The sequence below is a fragment of the Diceros bicornis genome, chromosome 14 (assembly GCF_020826845.1).
Source record: "Diceros bicornis minor isolate mBicDic1 chromosome 14, mDicBic1.mat.cur, whole genome shotgun sequence".
NCBI lineage: Eukaryota > Metazoa > Chordata > Mammalia > Perissodactyla > Rhinocerotidae > Diceros > Diceros bicornis.
In genome coordinates, this window is record NC_080753.1 from 63,627,501 (window position 1) to 63,650,962 (window position 23,462).

The 23,462-nt window shown below is 40.2% G+C and overlaps 1 protein-coding gene across 1 annotated transcript in view; it reads left to right on the forward strand.

The window, feature by feature from the left end:
- Positions 1 to 23,122, forward strand: part of MYLK4 (myosin light chain kinase family member 4) — a 72,217-nt gene extending 49,095 nt beyond the window's left edge. The window contains exons 3-12 of the mRNA XM_058554044.1: positions 4,210 to 4,288; positions 7,847 to 7,952; positions 10,602 to 10,695; positions 10,768 to 10,877; positions 11,759 to 11,900; positions 14,681 to 14,751; positions 15,539 to 15,667; positions 16,315 to 16,467; positions 19,231 to 19,309; positions 23,075 to 23,122. Coding sequence (XP_058410027.1) covers positions 4,210 to 4,288; positions 7,847 to 7,952; positions 10,602 to 10,695; positions 10,768 to 10,877; positions 11,759 to 11,900; positions 14,681 to 14,751; positions 15,539 to 15,667; positions 16,315 to 16,467; positions 19,231 to 19,309; positions 23,075 to 23,122 — 1,011 coding nt within the window. The remainder of the gene's footprint in view (positions 1 to 4,209; positions 4,289 to 7,846; positions 7,953 to 10,601; positions 10,696 to 10,767; positions 10,878 to 11,758; positions 11,901 to 14,680; positions 14,752 to 15,538; positions 15,668 to 16,314; positions 16,468 to 19,230; positions 19,310 to 23,074) is intronic.
- The last annotated feature ends 340 nt before the right edge of the window (positions 23,123 to 23,462 follow it).

Genomic DNA, 23,462 nt, shown 5'->3' on the forward strand with positions numbered 1-23,462 from the left:
ATTTTTATTGAATGGGAATGAAAGAGGAACTAGGCAAAATTGTTCAATTGAATTTACGTCCCTTTTGGTTATTCCACCACTTTCAGGACAAGCAGAGATTTAGCGTAGTCCTGGGACAGGCTCGTAGTGGGCGGCGAGGGCGAGCTCCTGGACCCGGCGCCAGGCACACACGTGGCCTGACGTTGCCTTCCCCTTCAGGTCTTGATTCCACAGCAAGAAGTGAAATTACAACCAAGGCAAGAGTATAAAATGTATACAATTGGTTTAAATTGTCAAAATAGTCATTTCAGGAATGAACCCTGACCTCTTAAAAGCAGTGCTTTGTAGAGGGAGAAAAAGTTTGCTAGAATTGAGCTGACAGTTCTAATTATGTACTTGCCCTTGAACCCGCTAATTAGAATGATTCTGCTAAAATACATATTGCAGAAAATCAGAATGTGAAAAATAGTGTTACCTGGTGTCCAAATTATTTTGATTTTGCACTGCTATCAGTAAAATATTTTTAAGCATATCCCAAGATGTTCATTTATAAACTATATACATTGATAAATAATACATGCACATTTGTTTTTATAAAGTTAATGTATTACAAATACTTATAAATTATGTGTCCATATGTCCACATGTTTTAAAGCATATGTAAAATATAAATTTTAAAAGAATGGAAAATGAGTAGAAACAAGTTCTAACATTTCCTTCATACTCCCTAAAGACTGCCTTGGATTTGCTCTGGGTACATACACCCCACTTAGGACCCAGTCTAGCACACTGGACAGAGGCCAGAGAGCAGAACTGTGTTTTGAATACTCCGGCATTTGGGCTAAGTCTCTTTCTTCCCTACGTCATTCTAAATTCACTGATATATTATTATAAAACGAATGGGTAAAGTGTCACAAAAGGAACCCATATGCAAAAATATAAGTATTTATTTAGTGAATCAATAAATGAGTGAGTTTGCGGGAAACGAAGCCGTCATGCTCGTCTTGGTCATAAGTGTGAATTCAACAGAGGAAACAATCTCTTTGTTTGTTTGTTTGTTTGTTTGTGAGGAAGATCAGCCCTGACCTAACATCTATTGCCAATCCTCCTCCTTTTGTTCCCCCAAAGCCCCAGTAGATAGTTGCATGTTGTAGTTGCACATCCTTCCAGTTGCTGTATGTGGGACGCGACCTCAGCATGGCCGGAGAAGCGGTGCGTCTGTGCGCGCCCAGGATCCAAACCCGGGCCGCCAGTAGTGGAGCGCGCGGACTTAACCGCTAAGCCACGGGCAGGCCCCAGGAAGCAATCTCTAACATGATCTTTACCCCTTAACAGAGGATGATCACAGTCTTTTCAGGAACATCATGCTTAACAGCACTATCCTGTCCTCTTTAATCAGTAGAAAATATATTCATTTTTGGACAACAAACTAGATGTATCTACAGACTTGTGCTTTCTATTTTAGCAACTTCTACACATAACTTGGAGGCACAAAATAAAAACTCTTCATATTGAAGTTGCTGTCCAGACACAGAAAAGGAGAAACACAACTTCTGTTTTTTGGAAACTCTTCAGTTCAAAGTTCCTCTAGATGTCAGTATTACATAAGGAAATGAAAATATAATAGCCCGTGGCAATGAATAAAGACCTTCTCACATTATTGAAATGGTAAAACATATGTAATATACAAATGGTGAAGAAAACTACCCAGCTTCATTTGGAAGCTGGTTTCTTTTTTCTTTTTTAAATCTTTACTAAACATTTTTTTTTTTTGAGGAAGATTGGCCCTGCGTTAACATCTGTTGCCAAACTTCCTCTTTTTTTTTTCCCCAAAGCACCAGTACATGGTTGTGTATCATAGTTGTAGAGTTGTAGCTCTTCTGTGTGGCCTGATGAGTGGTGAGTAGGTCCACACCAAGGATCCGAGCCGGAGAACCCTGGGCCGCCGTAGCTGAATGTGTGAACTTACCTGCTATGCCACTGGGAGGCCCCAAGGAAGCTGGTTTCTTATATTTCTCAGGATCGATGGCTTCTGCTGTTGGTCAAGTCAGACTGCTGTACCCAAAGAATGATGGCACAGCTGGTGGACATTTGCCACTGACACTCAAATGGCCTTAGAGGCAAATGCCTGTTGATCAGCACTCCACGGAGTTTTACAACCAAATTCTCAATTTTACATATTTTGATGGACTGAAATTGACTGACACACATCAGTCTTCATTAAGTCCACCTATGCTTTTGCCATCATTTTCACACCATCCAGAATAAATCCAGAAGCACAATGACTGTCCACTAGGAGTTTTCATTTCAAAAGAGAAGTGTTGAAAGATAAAGTTATAAAATATCTTTGTAACACAATTTGTTAAACTATTTTATGTGACTAATTTGAATATATGCTTTCAAAATTGCACTTAAATTCTTTCGCCCCTCTTCCATGTTAATTCTAATCTTTTGACCAATAAATATTTATTTCTTCACTATACTAATTAGTTTTCATTTTATGCCCTTCTCTCTTAGTCTTCTTTCTTATCTCCTCCAATTGCTGGCTGTGTGGTAGATATTCAATAAATGCTAACAATGACTCGTCTATAATCTTCCATTTCTTTTTTCAGAGTGACAGTACAGTGTAGAGGTTAGGAGCACAGACTGAAGTAGACAATTGAGTTAGAATCCTGGTTATACCATTTCTGAACTACAGAACCCTGGGAAATTACTCAACTTCATTATAAAATGGGGCTAATAGTATCTACCCCAAAGTGTTGCTGTGAGGATCAACTGAGTTAATAATGTAACATGCTTAGAAAAGTACCTGGTCATAGTCAGTGCTGAGTATATATTAGCCACCAACATTATCATCATCATTGCTGTCATCATCACCACTATCGTCATCACCATCATCATCATCATCACCACCATCATCATCACTGTGTCCCGGTCTCTGGGCTAAGTGCCAGGAATTCAAAGATGAACCAATCTTTTTGATCATTTGAGGCACATAACCTAGCAGGAAATGGACAGGAAAAAACGTTTAACAAAGTGTTGCAAGGGATACCAAGGTTGGGGGTATGTGCTGCGTGTTATACAAGCATAGAAGAGGGAGGAACCGGCTCTGCCTGAGGAAGCAGAAGAACATTTTAACTGTAGAGGGAAAAGTATGCATATGCCATCCCTGCACTTTCAATTAAAAGAGAAAGTTACAAACTCCAAGGCTGTAATCTAATTTCAGTTTTCCACAGATTTACTAAACACAACTCCGTCTTTCTAGGTCCCTGTCCGGAAAATGGAAATGCTCTGAACTTATGGGACTACCCTTTGGATTGTTTAAAAGTACATTTGCAATTTCTCTTGATATCCATGAGCTGCCCTTACATGCCATTTCATGCTTGCAAGTCACCCTAAGGCAAATTTTGCTCTTTTCAAAAACAAAAAGACACATTCTTTGGACATCCATATAACTTCATTAATATATAATGCATAACTTTAGAATTTGTGATAATTTGGGTGGGTTGGGCTAATGTTTACCTTTTATGTGGTATTTAAAAAGGGTTTGCTGGGCTAATTCAGGGAAGCCAGGACTGTGAGAAGAATTTTTATCTGCTTAGGAAAAGGCCCATCTGTTCTAAGCAATGTAAAAGCCCTATTTATAAAAGCTTACTTTAGTCTCCTACTTTCTGGTTTACAAAACCCATTCACATGTATCTTCTCATTTTTATTTGATTTATATGTGAACCATATCAAGACAATATAAATAGCAGTCAAGGGTGACATACACGTTATCAATATCCTTTAATCTGTTCATGAAGATGAGCTTTCTTCTACAAACAGTGCCAGAGTTTTACAGAATTTCTTTTAAAATAGTGAGTTGATTTGTTTTCAAATACTGCAGTTTGTATGGGGTTTCATTATTTCAGATTGCTCCGCTCTCTAAATTACCATTCATTTTTGTGTTTTTTCTGTGTTTGAATCATGCAATATAGTGGTTCTCAATCTGGGGCAATTTTGCCCCCAGAGGACATTTAGCAATTTCTGGAGACGTTTTTGGATGCTACAACTGGGAGGGAGAGTACTATCGACATCTGAGGGGTAGAGACCAGAGATGCTGCTCAACATCCTATAATGCTCACAACATCAGCCACAACAGAGAATCATCCACCCCCAAGTGCCAGCAGTGCTGAGGTGGGGAAACCCTGACGTATTACGTAACCTCAATTATCACTTGTGCATCCACAGGCTAAGGAGAAGGTGCGGTCACACTCCGGCCAGAAGGAAACGACCCCTGTCAAAGGCAAAAGGCAATCAGCCCTCACAGGTAACATCCTCAAGAGACTAGCTTCTTGTGGATAAAGACAGCTCTGCTGCAAAGTCCTGTTGTTGTTGTTCTTGTTCAGAGGAGGTTACCTGTTCTTAAAGCCCCTCCTCTTTAGGAGAAGCGCTGGAAGAATACCTTTGTTTGACCGGCTTTGGGTCCCACTACTTACAAACTAGAAAATCGTTGGGAACCCAGTTGTCAGTCAATTGGTCATGTTCACTTCCACTTTGCTTTTCAAAAGCTTGTATCTGCTGATAAAGAGATACCCGAATAGAGATGCCATTATGTGAATCCAAAATTATACTGATCACGTGTGTCTTCTATTAAAATATTTTGTGTCCTATGGTGGCTTTTAGAGAGATCTTCTCAGAAGAACCAGCCCTCCTCTGAGAAAGAAAAGGTTAATAAACTCAACAAGAAAACTGATGAGAAGACTAGTGCCTCTCTAGTTTGGAGGAGTTTTGCCACATTTCACACAGAAAGACCACAAGACGAGGTAGAAGGTTTTTCTCTAAGAAGTTCCACAGAGCCAAGAGAAGATACAGACGCAAGAGACGTTTCGTGCCCAGAGAGACTCAACAGACAAGAAAATAATAGTACTGAAGATGATAAGCAAGCTACTGTGGATAAAAATGAATGTCCAATGCTCAAAGGAGAGAAAAACGGGCTTCATTCTAAGGAAGATACTAGTGAAAGAGAAGCTAAGAAAAAAGGAGGATTAGCAATTGCAAATGAAACAGCGCTGGGCATGTGTTTGAATAAAAAGCAATATGTGGATAAAACTAATGGGGATCAATTCTATGAAAGGTAGGGTTTAAAGCATTATACATCTACAACTGATGGTTTTTGTTGATTTATGTGCCATTGCAGTTGAACGCCACATCTAAAGGATAACTGAAGTGAGTTTTTAAAGCAATGGTTTAGAAATCAGTTTGCCAGTTTGTGTGGATTTCTTGGCCACGTTTTCTCGCCATTATTTTTTCTTCTTGCCTGTGACATTTTCAGGTATTTTATTATTTTCTGTCTTCTAGCAATTGATAGACAAAAAAAAAAAAGGATTATTAGGACTCACATCAATCAGTATTTTTTAAAGATCAAGTAAAAAGTTCTTCTTTTTAGAGTTATACAAATCACATCCTTCCTAAGAACAAGAATTGAATAATGATCAGATTTATCTGTAAGTTAAAAACGTAATTATTAAAAAGTTTACCTATCTTATTATACATGACAAATTGGCTTTTTTCCCCAGAATACTGTGAAGATTGAGTAAGAGGTAGATTATTGAATGACTCTTCCCCAACTGTAAAGTTTCATATATAAATTCAGGTAATTATGTGGCCAATTAAAATTAATTACTCTATGTTACGATGAGCCACAGAATCTTTTTGGAACAAAGAGTATCCAAACATCTAAGGTCATTTTTAGGGATTTAAGATATAATTCTTATTTAATTTTTTGATAATGTATTTGAAATTTAATCGTGGAGAAGTCGAATTTTCCAAGGATTAAACATAAACATTAATGTTTCCTAAGAAAGTCCATCGCTGCAAAGATGTGCTTAGTAAAGTCTGGAGCTGCTGGAAAACTGCAGTGAGGTCACGTCTTTCACGGATAAAAGTTTACTCTCACCGCTGTTAGTATTCAGGGAGGTTATTGCTTCTTTTATTATGCTTTAATTTGTCATTTCTCTCTTCTTGAGGAAAGGAAGTGAAAAAAATGAAGATCAAATTAGATATTCATGAAATGACTGCTTTTGTAGAGTCAGCGAATGTCTTGGAGTTGCAATGAGGTCTTTAGGGCGATTCTCTGGGCTCCTCGTTATCTACACCCGTCATCGTGCTGCTTAGATTTGATGAGGAAGCGTACTGCTCCATTTTATCCCAAAACACTGACATCGCCAGCTCTCTGTCACGAAGCTTGTGTCCCTTTACCAAAACACCATTTTGAGGAAGCTTTAGTTCTAAGAAATTCGACCATCTGAAAGTTTTCTCCCTGAAACTTTGAGAGCTGCAGCTGGATTTTATTTTCCAGGTGTATCAGCACTGCAAAAGCCATTTCTACATCACAAAGCCCAGGAAACTCCGCGATAGGACCCACTGTCCAGAAGTCTGAGCAAACAGAGCACACTGGCAGCAGCAAGCGGAGAGTAACAGAGGATCGCGCCACCAAGGAGGACAACAAAAAGAGCAAACTAGACGTGGCGGGGCCAGGTGAAAGACACACAGTTAGAAGGACGCAAGACAGCAGACGAGCCAAGGGGGGCCCACAGGGCAAATCCCTGGAGCCTGTTGGAATTCAGACCTCCAGACAGCACGACCTCATGACCCCATTGGGTAGGAAATGGCTTTTGTTTTAGCCTTTTAAACCTTCTTAACTTTTTCCAGCACGCATTTCCAACTAAGTTTCACTGAGCCTAACAGCCTGAAGGAGACATAATGCCATATTGACACCATTTTGTATGTAACCCAATCACTATCTCTCTTTCATTTTTTTTTTTTTGTCTGAAGAGACGAATGCCACCAAGAGAATTCTTTCATGACTTCTCTATTTTTCAGCATATTTGTGGTGTGAGAGGTGACTGTCCATATCAAATCAGATTCCTGGAGATTTATACTATCTGAATTTTTAAAAACATTAACACTTGGCAGAGTGCTCAAGATAAGTGCTCAAGAAATATATGTTGAATAAATGCAAATTTTTTAAAGCAAAGTTAAATCTACTCACCTCCCTTTGTATCCTTTGTATGCACGTAAGAAGCTGCATGAAGTAGATGCTTAAATAAGGAATAAATGGGGAAATGAATAGGTTCATGGCAAGCAAATTTTAACAGCAGTAATCACGGAAAATTAAAAAGAATAGTGGAAGAATATTATTGAGTAATTATGTATTTTAGAACCGATCCTGAGGTGGACCAGAGTTTAAACACTTAGGCTGAAAGGTGGAAAGTGGGAGAAATTTGAGAGCTGTAGTATATATACTTAGCCAGTTTTACTGGGTGTTTTATTTCCAGCCAGCCAGGAAAAATTCATCTTTGTGCCTTAAATGTGTCTTGAATAAAGCCTAAAATATTTTGGAAAGTAATATATAATAACATGAAACATTTCAATGACATGAACAAACTTTTCATTTTTCTGTTTTCTCTCTGCTTTAATTAAAGTAATGAACTATATCAGTGGTGCTTTTTAGAAAATAGGTCAAACAATTTCTCATGTTTGAATTTAAATGGTCTCAGCCTTGGAAGTATTAACTCTTTGGACTGCATTGGGATTGGAGATTTTCAACTAGTTTAGCATTTCTAAAAGTTGTCCTGAAGATGGTATGACCTGTCATTTAGTGGTGCTGACATTCTTTCTCAAAGATGTCAGGTGTCACCCTCATGAATCACAGATCACAGTATGAAATGAAAATTTATATTCCCTGGATCGTTAAGAATAAAACAGATGGTCTACTGTATTTTAATCACAAATGAACAAATTTTCACACTGAGGTCCAATGCTTGGGACCAGAAAGAGGTTTGACTGCTTAACAGATGGCCCTTCTTTTCCTCTCACCTTCTAGATGACAGCCCGGCTCCTCCTGCCCCATTTCATCACCGTATTGTGACAGCCAAACAAGCAGCAGTCAACAGTTTTTATACTGTGAGCAGAACCGAAATTTTAGGAGGGTAAGTAATGCTCACTTTTAACAATCTTTCAACAAAAGAAGAGAGCTTTTAAAGAGAGGGATTCTGAGGACTTCATACATCTTTACCAGTCACAACCTGAAAACCAGAAACATCATATACATTTTAAGAGATTTTAACCATTTCTGAAAATTGTCACTGATGTCAGAAAGGTTGATGTGGTGACAGTGACTAAACTTCACGTTTATTATCTGCTTTACTTCCCATGTTGTAGTGTCTGAAAGTGAGAGAAACCCAGTGTGAGTCACCAGGAGTTTTAGAAGCTGTCCAAAGCTTAAACACCGAGAAACAAAATGTAGACATGAGCAAACACTGCATGTTTCTTGCTGGATGTGTTAAATCGTTTTTATCATTGTTGTTGTTTGTTTTCCATTTATATTGTTACTGCATTGACTATTTTCATCCATTTCCATTGATTACTTTCATCACTGAAGAACTTCTTCGAAGCGCATGTAAATGCCCACTGTCTCCCTGAGGAAGGAGGAGTAAAGACCACCAGGGGCCGAGTTCTTCGCCGGGGGATGTTCCTTCCTCTTCTCCTTCAGTCACAATCCCCCTATGATATCTTGTAATTTAAAGCCTAAATTATAAAGTTTACTTACTATCAGCATATCTATGTAAAATAGAAAGAGGAAAGCAGAAAATTTATACAAATATATACAAAATTGACTTACCAACACATGACAAATATGCATACTACTATAGCGCGTGTTTCTGCAGTTGGTCACTGGGGGTGCAGTTGATATTTGTAAAGTCCCTTCTTCCCCTTCGCATTCCAGATTTCTTTTGCCCTTTGCCACGTGGAACCATCTGAACTTTTTCCCCCTCAACTGGCTGACCGTAGAGAACTCTCCTTGAGACTGTGGGGATGGGCTGAGGGAGAAATGGAAATTCCAAAACATAAACAGGTGCCGTGGGAGTCTGTAGTATTACTGCACATGGCAGCTTATCTGAGTCTTCAGTGGCAAGCCAGCAGCTGTTTCTCTAAAGGAGAATAGTTATTTTCAGAAGAGGATTTGAAACAAATCCCCTGTTTCCTGGGAAAGTTTGTCATTGGCTCCTTAAAACTTCCTTTCTGCCCCTTTGGGCAGCATTGGATCTCCTGTCTATTGCTCCCTGGACCAGCTGCTGGTCATCTTCTGTTCTGGGCTCCACTCAAAACTGGCAGCCATAACTCACTCAGTAAATGAGTTAGAAGAGCACAATCAAATGCGCACTGTTGCCTTAAAACGCAAAGAGATCATCAAGTGTACCTCCTTTTTAGTAGTCAGAGATCCAAGATGCAGCAAATTATCTTTTAGCTTTGGCAGAAATATTGCAACATGTCAAGGAGCACTGGATCCCAAAAAACCTGCCTGCAGTGGCAGGCCCTGAATTTTCCCAGAGTTCATCTCCCACCCTGTGGCCTCTAGGGCATATATAATCCCTCCTCATCATGTTCAGTTAGCATGAGGTTATCAGTATGGTGGACCAGCAGGAGTCCTGTGAGGTGGCTTAAACACTCAAGACCCTTCCAGAATAAATCATGCCAAAGAGACAGCCGAGGTAGCCCTGAAGTCAAACAGCGATGTGGCACCACTACTGGGCCAGGCGGTTCTGGGGCCATTGCTAATTAAGAGAAAAAAGCCTTCTTTTAATCAGCAGCTGCATTATGAGGTACCTGGGGCTGTGCTCATGGGCTCCAGTAAACAGACTACATCCGGAATGGTGGTGGGGATTGAAGTCACCACTTGGCTACGGTCACAGGAATGTCATTCTCCAGGACCATCTGCTTCTGCACAGGGTGTGTAGCTGAGCTGAGTGGCGTGTGGTGGCGGTCACCACCCTGCATCTGTCGCTTGTCTCACCTCTGCAGTCCTCCAGGAATGCAGGGGTCCTTAGGTTCCTGATGTTGTTTGAGAAGTTTCCCTTTCCCTCCTGCTGTGATAGCCACGCTGCACAGGGAGGGGCCTGTGTTTAAATCAGGAATCAAAGCAAGCAAGCCAAATTTAAAAACTGTTCATGAGTGTGCATTTCCATATGTGATTACATATGCAAGAAGCTGTCTTACAAAGTATACATAAATTTTTATGCAGCTAAACTGCCAAAAGATCTCATAGGTGATGATGTAATACGTATTTTAGATTTTATGTGTCTATATGCAATATGGTCATTACTTCTTATTGATTTATACTCAGTTTCCAAAAATAATTTGATGTGCCTAACCCATAATTGTTCATATACTTTCAAAGTCTAGCTTATTACATTTGTATGTGTTCAGAAAGATTATATTTTTTCTATAATAGAAGTTCTCAAATTTTAGAGTATGAATGACATATGACTCACCCAAGGAACATGGTGAAAATGCAGATTCTGGGGCCTCACCTTGGATTCCTGCCTAACTATGTCTGGGGTAAGGCTGGGAAACATGTATTCCTGATGAATCCCCAGGTGATTCTAAGGCCAGTGACCCACAGACCACACCTTGACACTGTTCTAGAAGTTTACTGGCTATAGTGACTACACTAACAGATTTGCTCCTTCAACCTCAAAAAGAGAAAGGCCAGGGACGACTGCACTGTCCTCTGGGCAGTGGTGAAGCTGCGGGCGTGGGCAGAGCCCTCTGCTGCACCAGCTCCTCTTCTTTGGCAGCGGGCGCTTTGGCCAGGTTCACAAGTGTGAAGAGAAGGCCACAGGTCTGAAGCTGGCGGCCAAGATCATCAAGACCAGAGGCGTGAAAGATAAGGTAAAGACTGTGAGCTGTAGATTTCTCCTTGCCGTCATCTTTTCGACACTAAATGCCTTTCCTCCTTCTCAGGACGAAGTGAAGAACGAGATCAATGTCATGAACCAGCTGGATCATGTGAATCTCATTCAGCTCTACGACGCCTTTGAGTCTAAGAATGACGTTGTCCTGGTCATGGAGTAGTATGTGTTCCCTCCTGCCACCCGCCTCCCCTGCAAAGCTCTGCTCACACGTGCAGAGCGCCCCCAGCACCAGGACCACGGCTGCAGCTCTGTCCCGCCTCAGGACTGCCTGGATGCACACTTGGTGCACCGCTGATCCTGACGTGTGTGGATCAGACAGTCGTGTCAGTTTCAGAAGGGAAATTACTTAGGAATAGATATCTCCATATGTGCTTTGATTGATAAGAAGTAGAAATGGCAACATAGATCTAGCTCTACATCTAAGCCGTACTGTCAAAAGTCAGGCGTAAATATTATTCTGGTTAACGTGGAGGAAAGTGATTTTTGAACTGCCTTTTGCTTTCAACCTAATTGCTGATACAAAGTTCAGGTGAAACCTAAGAATTAGGGCTAAGAAGCTTCCATTCAAAATCAACTGTATAAAAATTTAATAAGTGTTTAGATAGAAAGTGAGTAGTTCTAACTAACACTGAATCAGCGCTGTGATCCAGTTCATTTTCCCCCCTCATTTTGGGTTTCATTTATCATTGTGCGATATGGAATTTTGGATGATAAAATATTTAGCATCAGCCACATAGAAATACTTTATCACTGAAATTGGTCTGAGGAGACCTTGCCTCCTCTCCCTGCCTTCTTAGAGTCCTCTTTATGGTCCATGCATGTTAGAAAATGGAAGATGTGGACTTGCTCCAGAGCTGCAGCCACTGCATGACACTTTCCATTTGTGAAATTGATGGTGGCTAAACTAAGGGCCTTCAACATAAGAGCCATCTAACTGAGATAGGCAGAGAAATAACTGTGTGCACATATCTGTTGGAAGAGTTAGAGGAGCTACAAGAAAACCACGTGTTCACTGAGGACTCCTTCCTCTTGCTCTGCAGTGTGGAGGGCGGGGAGCTGTTTGACCGAGTCATTGATGACAGTTACAACCTGACCGAGCTGGACGCCATCCTGTTCATCAGGCAGATATGCGAGGGGATAAGACACATGCATAAGATGTACATCCTCCACTTAGACCTGAAGGTAGGGTGTGTTTATATCGTATGAAATGTCCACCCTTGCCAGCCCCTCCCCTCATGCGGAACAGTGGACCCCGTCAGACACTATACACCAGCTCAGGACATTTATCCCGCCACTAGGTACATATTCAGGCATTACTAAAACGTGGATTCTTAGCCTTCCTCTCCCATTCCCAACTTCTGTCACCCACTGATATTTGCATGTCTCCATCTTTAGGGACTACTATTCAGGTTCTTGTAACTTGCCTGTGTTCAAAGAATCCACATGGAGGATAGTTTAGAAAGTTCAGAATGTAAACCACCACCACCACCACCACGGTATCCTTGTTGTATCCCTCTCTTTGTGAGGATAAGTAGGTGGGAGGATTTTAGCTAACTCTGAATTCCTTAGTAATAGCCAAACTTTCAAGCTCTCCAAGAGTCCCCAGCACTCTCCTAAAATCTTTCAGGAAGCTCTGGGCTTTAGGGATTTGTTTTCTGTGAGCATGCTAGAGCACTGAGGAGAAACCCATGGCAGAATGGGATACAAGGCTGCCAGAAAGTTGACGCTAAAATGTTAAGGAGTGGAGAAGGGTGCTGGGAGTGGGCCTGGGCACCACGGTGGAAATGGTGGAAAGCCTCTGTGAGCTGTGGGAGCAAAGCCACCTTCTTTTCTGCTCTTATTTAATGACCCTTCTCTTCTGATCTCTCTCCCACTATGAAGTCCCTAGAATTGGACTGTACATAGTCCTAGTTTCAACCAATTAAAGAGCCAGGCCCAATAACTCTGACCAGCTCTAATATTGGGGCTAAGTATCATAAAGCACATCTTCTTGTGTGGCTCACTCAGTTTTTCATTTCCTTCTGTGCGCAGCATGACAGTGAGATAAAATATATATTCTATGTAACATACCATCTCTTGCAAGTCATCAGGGATTGTAGAGCTAAATAAATTTAACTTCCTTAAATAGGTTTCCATGAGCTTCTCTTCCTATTATGTGAGGTCTCTCACTGTCTTGATTTATGTGAATTGCCTCTCCCATTCACAGGAGGAAGTGGCATATAAAATGACAGAGTCGGAGGTTAAAAATTATTAGCAAAGCTCTTGGCTATGAGCTAAGTTTGATAATGCATATTTTCATGGAGCACTTTCATTGAGTGTAGATATTCTACAGATATCCCTAAAGGGATTTAATTGGCAACTGGAACTAGGACCTGACCTATCATAAGTCAAACAACTCCATATGTGGCTTCATAGTGTTGATTGAGAATTTGCAATGGGCAATTTTAGTTATGGTTTGTATGTAAAGATAGTAATAAAGGCAACAGCTGGATGGGTCATTAAGGACCAGTTATCCCTTTCAGAAAGCTCCTTGGAAAGAAAAGGGCCAAAAATATTAAGAGTGCTTGTCACTATGTATGGGAGACTATAGGTGACTAAAATTGGTCTCCTTTGTATTTTTCTGTTTTGCAAATCTTAATGAACATGCTTTCATTTCATAATTAGAAAAAAGATTAACTTTTTGAAGTGCTCTCAAAGCTGTTTCTTTACATTCTGCAAACAAATTTTTTATGTCATAATATTCTTTGACAATTAGACAGCTTTATACATGATTGATCAGTTAATATTTAAGCATGAAACCAAATGTTCTTGTATAGAGCCCACTTCTCTATAAATAGCTTTACTCATAGACGTCTGTTTTAGAGATATTTTAGAAAAGGGCTTCCAGAGGCATTATGCCCAACCAAGTGGACTATTCAATATTGATAAGGAGACACTACATCATTTCTTAAAGTGCTTCTGAGTTTCTGATCTCATTTGAACCTCCTCTCCACCCAGGCAGGCAGGGGAGGGGCAGCCAGGATCCCCTTAAAGAACAGGACATGGGTTCCTGCTGCTTCGGAGACTTGGCTAATGCCCCCCAGCTCTTGGGGAAGAGTTAGCACTAGAACTTGAGATCTCCAGGAAATTCTTTGAAAACTTTCTCTTTTATGGATGACGTTGACTTCAAATCAAATCAAATCCCTTATTTTTCTTAGGCTTCAGTTTTTCTGTCTTAACAAATGTCAGTTCACGCGTAAGACACTCTGTAGACTCCGAGTTGCAGTGCCGCTATCTGCATCTCTGCCTCTTCACCCCAAGACTCTCAGATGGGCAGGGCAAAGTCTCACCGAAGTCAGATTCCAAGGGAACACTTAGTCAAGGGTTTTAGGCATTGAGACCAAACTCAGCAAAACTTTGGAATTGCCGAGAATGAGAATGAACAGGGCGGAAAGCCTTCCTTTTACACATGACTTTCCCATAGACCAAGGGAAAATCTGGAGGTCAGGAATGTTCACATTATACTGCATATTACGTGCGGCTGTTTAAATGAATCAGGCCATTTCTCTTGGAACTCATAAATCCTTGGGAAAAATATTCCTTCAAGAAGGGGAAATTCATAGTTAATAATTTTAGGGGGCAGATGTCAAGTCTGAGACAGCCTCCACCAGTCCATTTGGAAAGTACTGACGCAGCCTCCTTTTCTGTCTTCCCTCAAGGAGGCCTCTGCCTGAACTTACACATTATGGTAAACTGCAGAAGCAGAGAGAGGGACAGGCAGGGTAATGCATGGTTGGCAGGGTACCCACAACCTCATCCACCACATAATTAAAGGAGAAAATACCCACACAGACAAGCCAGCCCCAAAGTGAGAGGCCTGATATGTTTTTCCTGAGCATCGTTGTATTTTTAGTTGTGGTTCAAGGACAATTTGAGTGAATGATGGTTGTTTTCATTGCTAATGTGTCTCTTTCTCTTGGCAGCCTGAGAATATCCTGTGTGTGAATCGAGATGCTAAACAAATAAAAATTATTGATTTTGGATTGGCCAGAAGGTATGTCTATTTGGACATAGGTGTATGAATGAGGTTGGAGCATGATGTGTGCTCTTTCTTTGCAAAGATAAATTTGATATACCCCTTGGTTTCATACCTTCATTTAGAATTAACACCAATTACGTTCAGCCTTACCTTGCTGACTTTGGGTTCTGAATGTTTAGAAGTTTCTACAGTGCACGCAAGAAAAAATACGCAAAATTAAACTCTAATACAGTGAAGTTATTAAATTTGAAGACATTAATTTAGAATTTATAAGAGTTTTTCTTAGTCTTTTATATTTGTTCCACCTGTAAAGAGAAGATTTACTTTAAAAAAATTAGTAGTGTAAACAAGATTGCAAAGGGTTCTGGCGTATATGAGCTTCTTAAGAGAACAAAGAGTTTGCATGGACTTCAGCACATCAACGATGAATATAAAATGGATTTGTAAATTATTTCATTTTGTTTACTCATTAATACTGGTTTATTCAAGGGATCTACATGTCAAGGACTGTATCAGTTTTCCTTTTGTCATATTCCATAATTTAGGTGTTCTAATTATTCAACAACTGTTTCAGATTATCAAGGTTTTATAGTATGAATTATGATTCCTAAAATTCCTGGAATTTCTTTACCAGTTTTTGACAGTAGCTCTTAAATATGTGATTTCCTTTAAAGTCTGTTTATTTTAAATTTGCTGTATGGCTGAAGTTAGTTTGTCTTATAGACTGCATCTTTTCAGTTTCCATGACTTTGGATTTTTGATTGACGCTCTCCATCCCTCCACTTTCTTTCCTAAACTTCAGATACAAACCCAGAGAGAAGCTGAAGGTGAACTTCGGGACCCCAGAATTTCTTGCCCCTGAAGTTGTGAACTATGATTTTGTTTCCTTTCCCACTGACATGTGGAGCGTGGGGGTCATTGCCTACATGCTGTAAGCAGAGCTCTGGTCTCTCTGACACTTATTCTCAATCGCCGTGCATGTTCTATGGGGGTTTGCTATTTTGAATAAAAGCTGTAATTTAGAGCTTTCAAAAATAAATAACACGGTACCATATTCAGTTACTTTCTAGGCTCTGTTGAATCCTGTGGGTAAAAGGAGTAAGTTCTTTCCCTGCACATTATCTGAAAAGTAAATGTATGTTTTCTTCACTCATCACTTTAACTCCTAGCAAACCACCTAATGCCTTAAACATAATTAAAAACAAACAAAAAACTAATGTCCTGATCTCCTAAGTCACTAACACTAACCTTACTCCAGAGGTGACCCTCCTGGTGTTTGCCATCTGAGTACGTGACAGCACTTTGCTAGCGGTAAAATGCCTTAAAAAGGAAGTTGTACTATTCTTTGAGATTCATATTCGAGTGTAGCTGCTACCTTCATTGTTGCAATTGTTTAATTAGGAGTTGAGGTCGGAGAAGTAAGCATTTTCTTGATTGCAAAAATATATTATAACATTACGCTTAGTGATTGTTATTTGCCTTCTTTCAGTTTTAAATGACAGAACCAAAAACGCAACCTATCTGTACAGGGTTTGAGGCTGTTTAAAAAATACTCACTCTGGATTCTTTGTCTTACAGACTTAGTGGTTTGTCCCCCTTCCTGGGTGATAATGATGCTGAGACCCTGAACAACATCCTGGTCTGCAGGTGGGACTTAGAGGATGAAGAATTTCAGAACATCTCAGAGGAGGCCAGGGAGTTTATCTCCAAGCTTCTGATTAAGGAGAAGAGGTAACTCAAGTTCATTCTGTGCTCTGGAAGAAGTAGGGATAATGGGGAAAGAGGATATCGCCAGGGTTATTAGAATTCATGTCAGATAATCCCCGAATTCCCTTAATGACATCTGTGATGCTCCTGCAAAGATCTAAATAGAATGAGTCTGAAGCTCTTGACCCAATTTACTGAGATCTGGGACTGCTTTGGTCATGAGGCTTGAAAGAGGCTGCAAAAACTTCCCTCTTCCTGTCTCTTACAATGAGGCTCTAGCAGTTAGGTGCTCCTGCTGGGCCCCAGTGGGCTCATCTCAAAATGAAGGTTTGGGATAAGTTATTTCCGTGATCCCTTTCACATCTACAAAGCACGTATATGGCTCTATGTAGCTGACACCTTCTCATTTCATTTGAGAACCTGCTACGGGCCAGATGGTGTCAAGTGCTTTATGGACATTCTCTCTCCTGTCCTCCGCCCCAATTCCATGAGGTGGGATGATCATTCCTACTTTACAAGTGAGACTCTGAGTAGTTTGCCCACGATCATATGGCTAGTAAGTGGCAGAACTGATATCCAAACACAAGTCAACCTTCCCCCAAGGCCGCACACTTAACTGTTATATATTATGCGGCCTTCCATTTTCTGTAACACTAAAACCACATTCAGTGAATTCAACAGAATTCAAAATTCAGTGGGTGAAGAAGAGTAATACTGAAATATAGGGGCTTGCATTTTAGAGTTATGGGGGGGGTCATTGTGATTAACCTGTCAAACACACTGTTGCAGATGGTTTTATACCTAAAACATATAATGGTAGATAGTATTCAAGATTTTCAGGGCCAGCAATACGTGCTTTATTTTATCATCTTTGTGGCTTTTAAGTTATTAATAAACATGGCTGCAAATCAACAGACAGGAGGGTACGATGGGGAGGCCGATAGGGAAACCATGTGGGTAATGGGCCTGGCACAGTGCCTGGCTCTCAAGCACTGGTTGATTGTCTAGGCTCTGCCAGGAGTGTGTCTGGGGTGTTGAGAAAAGATGTATAGAGTCTAGTCCCTGCCTTTTGGTAACTCATGGTCTGATAGAAGAGAGAGGTAGTACAATGTGGTAAATGCAAAGATAGACTATATTGATAAAGGCTAGAATTGAGTCCTCAAGGGTGAGGAGGATGTGGCCAGGCTGTGGCATTGGTCTGAGAGGAGGGCAATGAACAGATATTGGCATTATCTTCAACGGAAAGGCACAACAGCTGATGTTACTATTACTATTATTTGCACATAACCGTATACTAGGCAGTGAACATATGGAAAATGTCAGCTCTATCAAATCTGTGGTGGAGGAGAAATCCACATTTCCTGAGAACCTACTTTACAGATATACTTTTATGTGCTGTCTGATTTAATCCTCTGGATAATCCTGTGGTGTGTGGGTATTAGCACCATTATTTTTACAGATGAGGAAACTGAGGCTGAGAGCAGTGAAACAGTCACATGCTAGTAGTCCTGTGCCCACACCTGGCCCACAACTTAGTCTGAGGGCTTCATTAATACCTCAGGAGCAACAATTACACATTTGAGTGTAGGGACAACTGGCTAAGTATTCAAGTCAGTACTTGGATGAGACTAAGGCCAATGCCAAATACCACTATCATAGAATAAATTTCTGGGGGACAAAAATAAACTTGAAATTGTATTAAAAATTTAATTATTAGTATGATGTTATTGTTAACTTTTTAATAGTCAGATTTTAAAAGTTTGACATGAGAGTACAGGAATAATAGTTTTTTAGCACCAACAGATAATGAAATGGCTGTGGAGGTCCAATACTGAAAATGTATGATATTAAACAGAATAACACTTCCAACTGAGGTGGAATCCTATCTGCCCATTTAGGGTCCTACTAATGGTGATGTCACCAAGTCATTAAACTTTCCTTCATTGATTAAAGACTTACCTGCTCTTATTATACTTAAAGGTCTGGTATCTGATGAAGCAATTTTATTGACGCAACCCTACAAACTGAAGTTTCATGACCACTTGAAACGACTTTCTTGATATTATTTCAGAAGCAGACTGCAGACTGTTGCATTCACTTATAATTTTTTATTTTGAAAGACTATTTGGTTTAATGTGATAAACATTAGCACACAAAGCAAGTTTACAAAGCTTAGAATTATAATACAATATAACCTTCATAATTCTTTCTCATATTATTACTTTTAATTGTATAAACTTTTGTTGGCTCAAAAGAATATAGCTTCTTCGTCAAGTTATCCAATATACATTCTCTCAATACTTATATTAACTCTCCACCTATTTCTCTATTTATTTAACTCTTCAAAACTTTTTAATTTTAAAATTAATAATAAATATTATTGAAAAGTTTTAATACATAAATTTCTTTTGCAATCATCAAGAATCATTTTAGCATTTTATTCTTACAATAATAAATATATGTTTATTCTTCAATTGACCGATAACTGTCCAATTTATGAAGCTCAGACATTATATCAGGAATGGTTTCTTACATTTGAAAGTAGATGTTCAGTAATTAACAAGAATTTTGAATTATTTATCTTGCTTGTCTTACCAATGTTGTTGCCCTGGCTGGACTTGATGGTAACCTACACTTGATAACAATTCCAGAGAAGACAGAATTGCCTGTGAATTTGACATTCAGCCATCTGGTCTCCCAAAGGCCATGACCAGCGCCAAGGTTGAATAGCAGCTTCAGGCCCCATTTGGTGTGTCCTCACTAATAACCTTCTGAATTTCCCTTTAGTTGGAGAATAAGTGCGAGCGAAGCTCTCAAGCACCCCTGGTTGTCCGACCACAAGCTCCACTCCAGGCTCAGTGCACAGGTAACAAGGCTGGTTGTTTTTCCTCTTTTCTAGTTGGCCTCAGACTTTTGATGATCAGATGCTAGAGGCATTTCAGCCTTAAGTGATTTTCTTTCTAATTCATTTTCTTACAGCCTTCAAATCTTGTGCTAGTGTTAAACTGCTTAAAATACTTTTATTGAGCAGTTTGTGTTTTTTAAAATAAATGCTAATTATGTTGTTTAGTAGAGTATTATTTTCAGCATAACTATTTATTATGTTTATTATTAAATCATTTTATCTATCATAAAATGAATTATATCACTGTACTATGCACACACACTTACACACACGTATAGCCTAGGATATAATAACATATGAAGTTTTGGGAATATGTGCTAATATACATCAGGATAAATATGCCTTCTTAGAACAGAACTCCAAATTCTAATTTCTGTGCTTACCTGGTTTAGTCCACTCTGGGTACCAATAAACTATAATACTCAACTTGGTCCAGATACTAATATAAGTATGTGTGAAGAAGACTCTTACCAAAGACTAAATAAAGATAAGTGAAGTATTTGTTGAGAATAATTGAGCCTACACTCTGCAGTAACTTTTTCCAATAAAATCCCTATCTACTCTCATTGCCTTAATTACCATTTGTATTTCTATTCCCTTGTCTGTCCCTTTGGCACAAGTTTCTTTCCTAAGCTTCAGATCCATATATCCCTCCGTGTACTGGACATTTCCACTTGGATCTTCTCAGTCCTAAACTGCACTCATCTCCCCCCCCCCCCCCACAACCTCATCCTCAACCATCCCCTCAGGTGAAGGGCCTAAACTAGACCCCAGGGCATCTTCTTTGTTTCCTCCCTCTCCCTCAATCCTCTCACCTCATATTTAATTTATCTCCAAGTTCTGTACATTATTTTCCCTAATTACTTCTGGAATCTGTCTAATCCTCTCCACCCCCATGGTTATCCTGTCCTGGGACACCCCTCACCTGAATTACTACAATAGCCTGCTCTGGACTATCTCGATCCAAATCACTGTGGATTATGTGAATAACACAGAAGCAGGTGTGTAACATTTAAGTAACTTTACTAAACATTTAGGATGTTCAATTGGGCAAGATACATATAGAGGCAATAAGCAATCTGTTCCTTTGGGCCCAGTGGGGACAGGTCTGACATGAGCATCAGTTAGGACAGCTGCTGTCATGCCCTGATGAAGCAGGCGCGTGACAGGCTGGCCTTTCCTCCATTTTTGCCCCTCGTCTCCCCACTCCCCAGGGTTTTGGAATGGAGCTTTTTCACCGACCAACAAACCTGGAGTGACTATGCTTCAGGTACTCATTTTTTCCACATCCAGTTTTTATTGAAATTAACTTTACTTCTAAATTCAGCATCAGTACTGAGTTTTATTTGTGTCTGAATATACCTTTCCTTGATAATTGGTACTGATGTCAAGTAAAAATAGACTTTTACCTAGTCGGTACCTCACCCAGACTGCATAAACTGCTTATTAGAGTTACCAACCTATTCTGGGCCAATTTTCCACCAATGTATTTTTATCCAAGCTTATTGGTGTCTAAATACACTTTGACGTGGTAGGACAATATAGAAACCACAGCAGATAATTAATGACATTATACAGTTTAAAAAGTGTTTAAAAATATTTTTAAAATCATGTAACGACAGCAACAAAAATCACCTTTTTGTTATTCTATCCAACTCCTGGTACCTAAGGTGAATAGATATTTCAAAAACAGTGAGAATTTTCTTTTTTAAAAAATAAATTCCATTGTACAAACTTAGTTAGTTATCATGAAAGTCATAATTATATGACACTGTGCCAGGCACTGTTCTAACTGCTTTACAAAAATTAACTCATTTGATCCTCATACCAATCCTCTGAAACAGGCCCTGTTATTATCCTCATTATATAGAGGAGGAAACGGAGGACAGGGGTTCAGTACTTGCCAGGATCCCACCACGGACAGGTGACGGAGCCAGCCTCCCAGCGCAGGTGGTCCGCTCCGGAGTCTGGGCAGAGCTTCACTCTGCTCTCCTGCTGGATAATGGGCTCCTGGGCAAAGGGGGCCTGATGATGTTTCCAGAACCAGTCATGTACCATACAATTTTGGTGTTACTGAAAGCAAATAGTCAAGCTTAATATATTTTACTTTTCAGTGAAACATTGAGACTAGTTTTTTCCAGAAAGTTCATTTTTTGGAATAATCTTGGTTCTGATATGTTTTATAAAATCAAAATTTAACTTTATGTTGAAAATTTAACTCTTATCCAAAACTATTTACTCTTACATCTAAATGCCATCTTTTAAAAGTCATTTTGGGGCCGTCCGGGTGGCCCAAATAGTTAAGTGCACGCGCTCCGCTGCGGCAGCACGGGGTTCGCCGGTTCGGATCCCGGGTGCACACTGACGCATCGTTTGGCAAGGCATGCTGTGGCGGCATCCCATATAAAGTGGAGGAAGATGGACACGGATGTCAGCCCAGGGCCAGTCTTCCTCAGCAAAAAAAGAGGAGGATTGGCAGATGTTAGCACAGGGCTGATCTTCCTCACACACACACACAAAAAGTCATTTATAAACTTTTATCTCTTTTAATTGTTTCATGCTTAAAAGCACTTACTGCTTTGTAACCACTGAGCCTACAATTAGTCACTAAGTTTAAGAAGGGCTTTTTATTTTTTTTCTTAGAAATGCTCTGCCTTCTGCAATATGTTCTAGATGACATGCTGTGGTTTTCAACCTTTCTATGTCCCCAGCCATCCATACGTAACCCATCTTCCATCAGAAACAGCTCTCAACTGGGGTGCAGCAAAGCATTTCCAAACTACAAATCTATTAGAACTCAGCAAGCACCTACTGCAGACTTAGTAAATGCTTTGGGGCCATAGGAAGGAAAACTGAACCAATATGGCAGTTTCTTTCCTCCCAGAGCTGCTAAGCTCTTCCCATCCCAAGGGTACTACCTCAGCTCACACCCTCCTTCCAATTTACTGAACTAACAAAATAACCTACGAGCTGATGTTCAACCTCCATCCACTCTCTTCTCTAATTCACTGAAGCATTATTCCATTAATTACAACTCTGATCATATTACTCTCTGATCAAAAAATCTTCAAGTGTCCCCACTGTGCACACCATGCAAACCCACCCAGCAGTCCAGGCCTGCCTCAGTACGTTCCAATCTTGGGTGTTCGGCCCTGTCTCCCCTCCTCCTTCCAGATCAGCCCGGATCCTAGCAATTGTCTAAAGCCTATTTTAAATGCCACCTCCTTTAAGACGGCGTCTTTCAATCCCCAAGCTGGAGGTACTTTCTGTGTCTTCCTGAACCTCTCTTGTGGCACTTAGATAATGCTTGTCTACTACATTTGAAAACTTTTGGAAGGAGCAGTTTCTGTGTTTGACTCTCCTTTGTAGTCACTGCAGCCCAGCGACTCTTGGGCTTTGTCTAAGTGAATGTTTGTCAAAAGAGGTTTTGACAAAACACACACGTGTAAAAATTAAGTGTCATTAGGTGCTAAGCTCTTTGTCCCTGCCTCTTAGAGGAAGGGTAGTGATGACAGCAGCATTAGGGGAGAGTGGGATCCGTGTTTGAGCTGGACTCCAAAGGTCGGTCAGTGTATCTGTCAGACGGTTGTCAGCAATTAGGCTTCAAGAAAATACTTGAAGAACATTTTCTACTCAGCAGCAAGTTATTGACTCAAATGTTTTCATAAGTCAAGAACTGATGAAAAAAGTTCTAATCCTTCCCAAAATGTCTTCTGGTTTTCCTAGAAGAAGAAGAATTGCTGCTCTGACACCCAGGACCTTGTGGCCAAATAGTCTATGGAAGGCACCCATTTGAAAGGTTGGTCTCAAGTCTTTTCCTGAAGAGGTGTTTGTGCAAGCCCTAAGAGAGAGGAGCAAGAAAGAAATGGGATGTTTGTTGCCTGAGGAATGCAGGGCAGTGTTTTGGTTGAGAGAAGGGCCCCAAAAGCAGACTGCTGTGCTTGTACTCTGGCTCTGCCATTTTCTAGCGAAGAAACCTCAGTTTCCTGATTTATGGGTTGGGGCTAGTCTTACTTCCTAAGCTTTTGAGTGGCTGCAATGAGATAATCCAAGCAAAGCCCTGAGAGCAGGACCTGACACACACTAGGTACTCAATAATTCTCTCAGTAGGTGC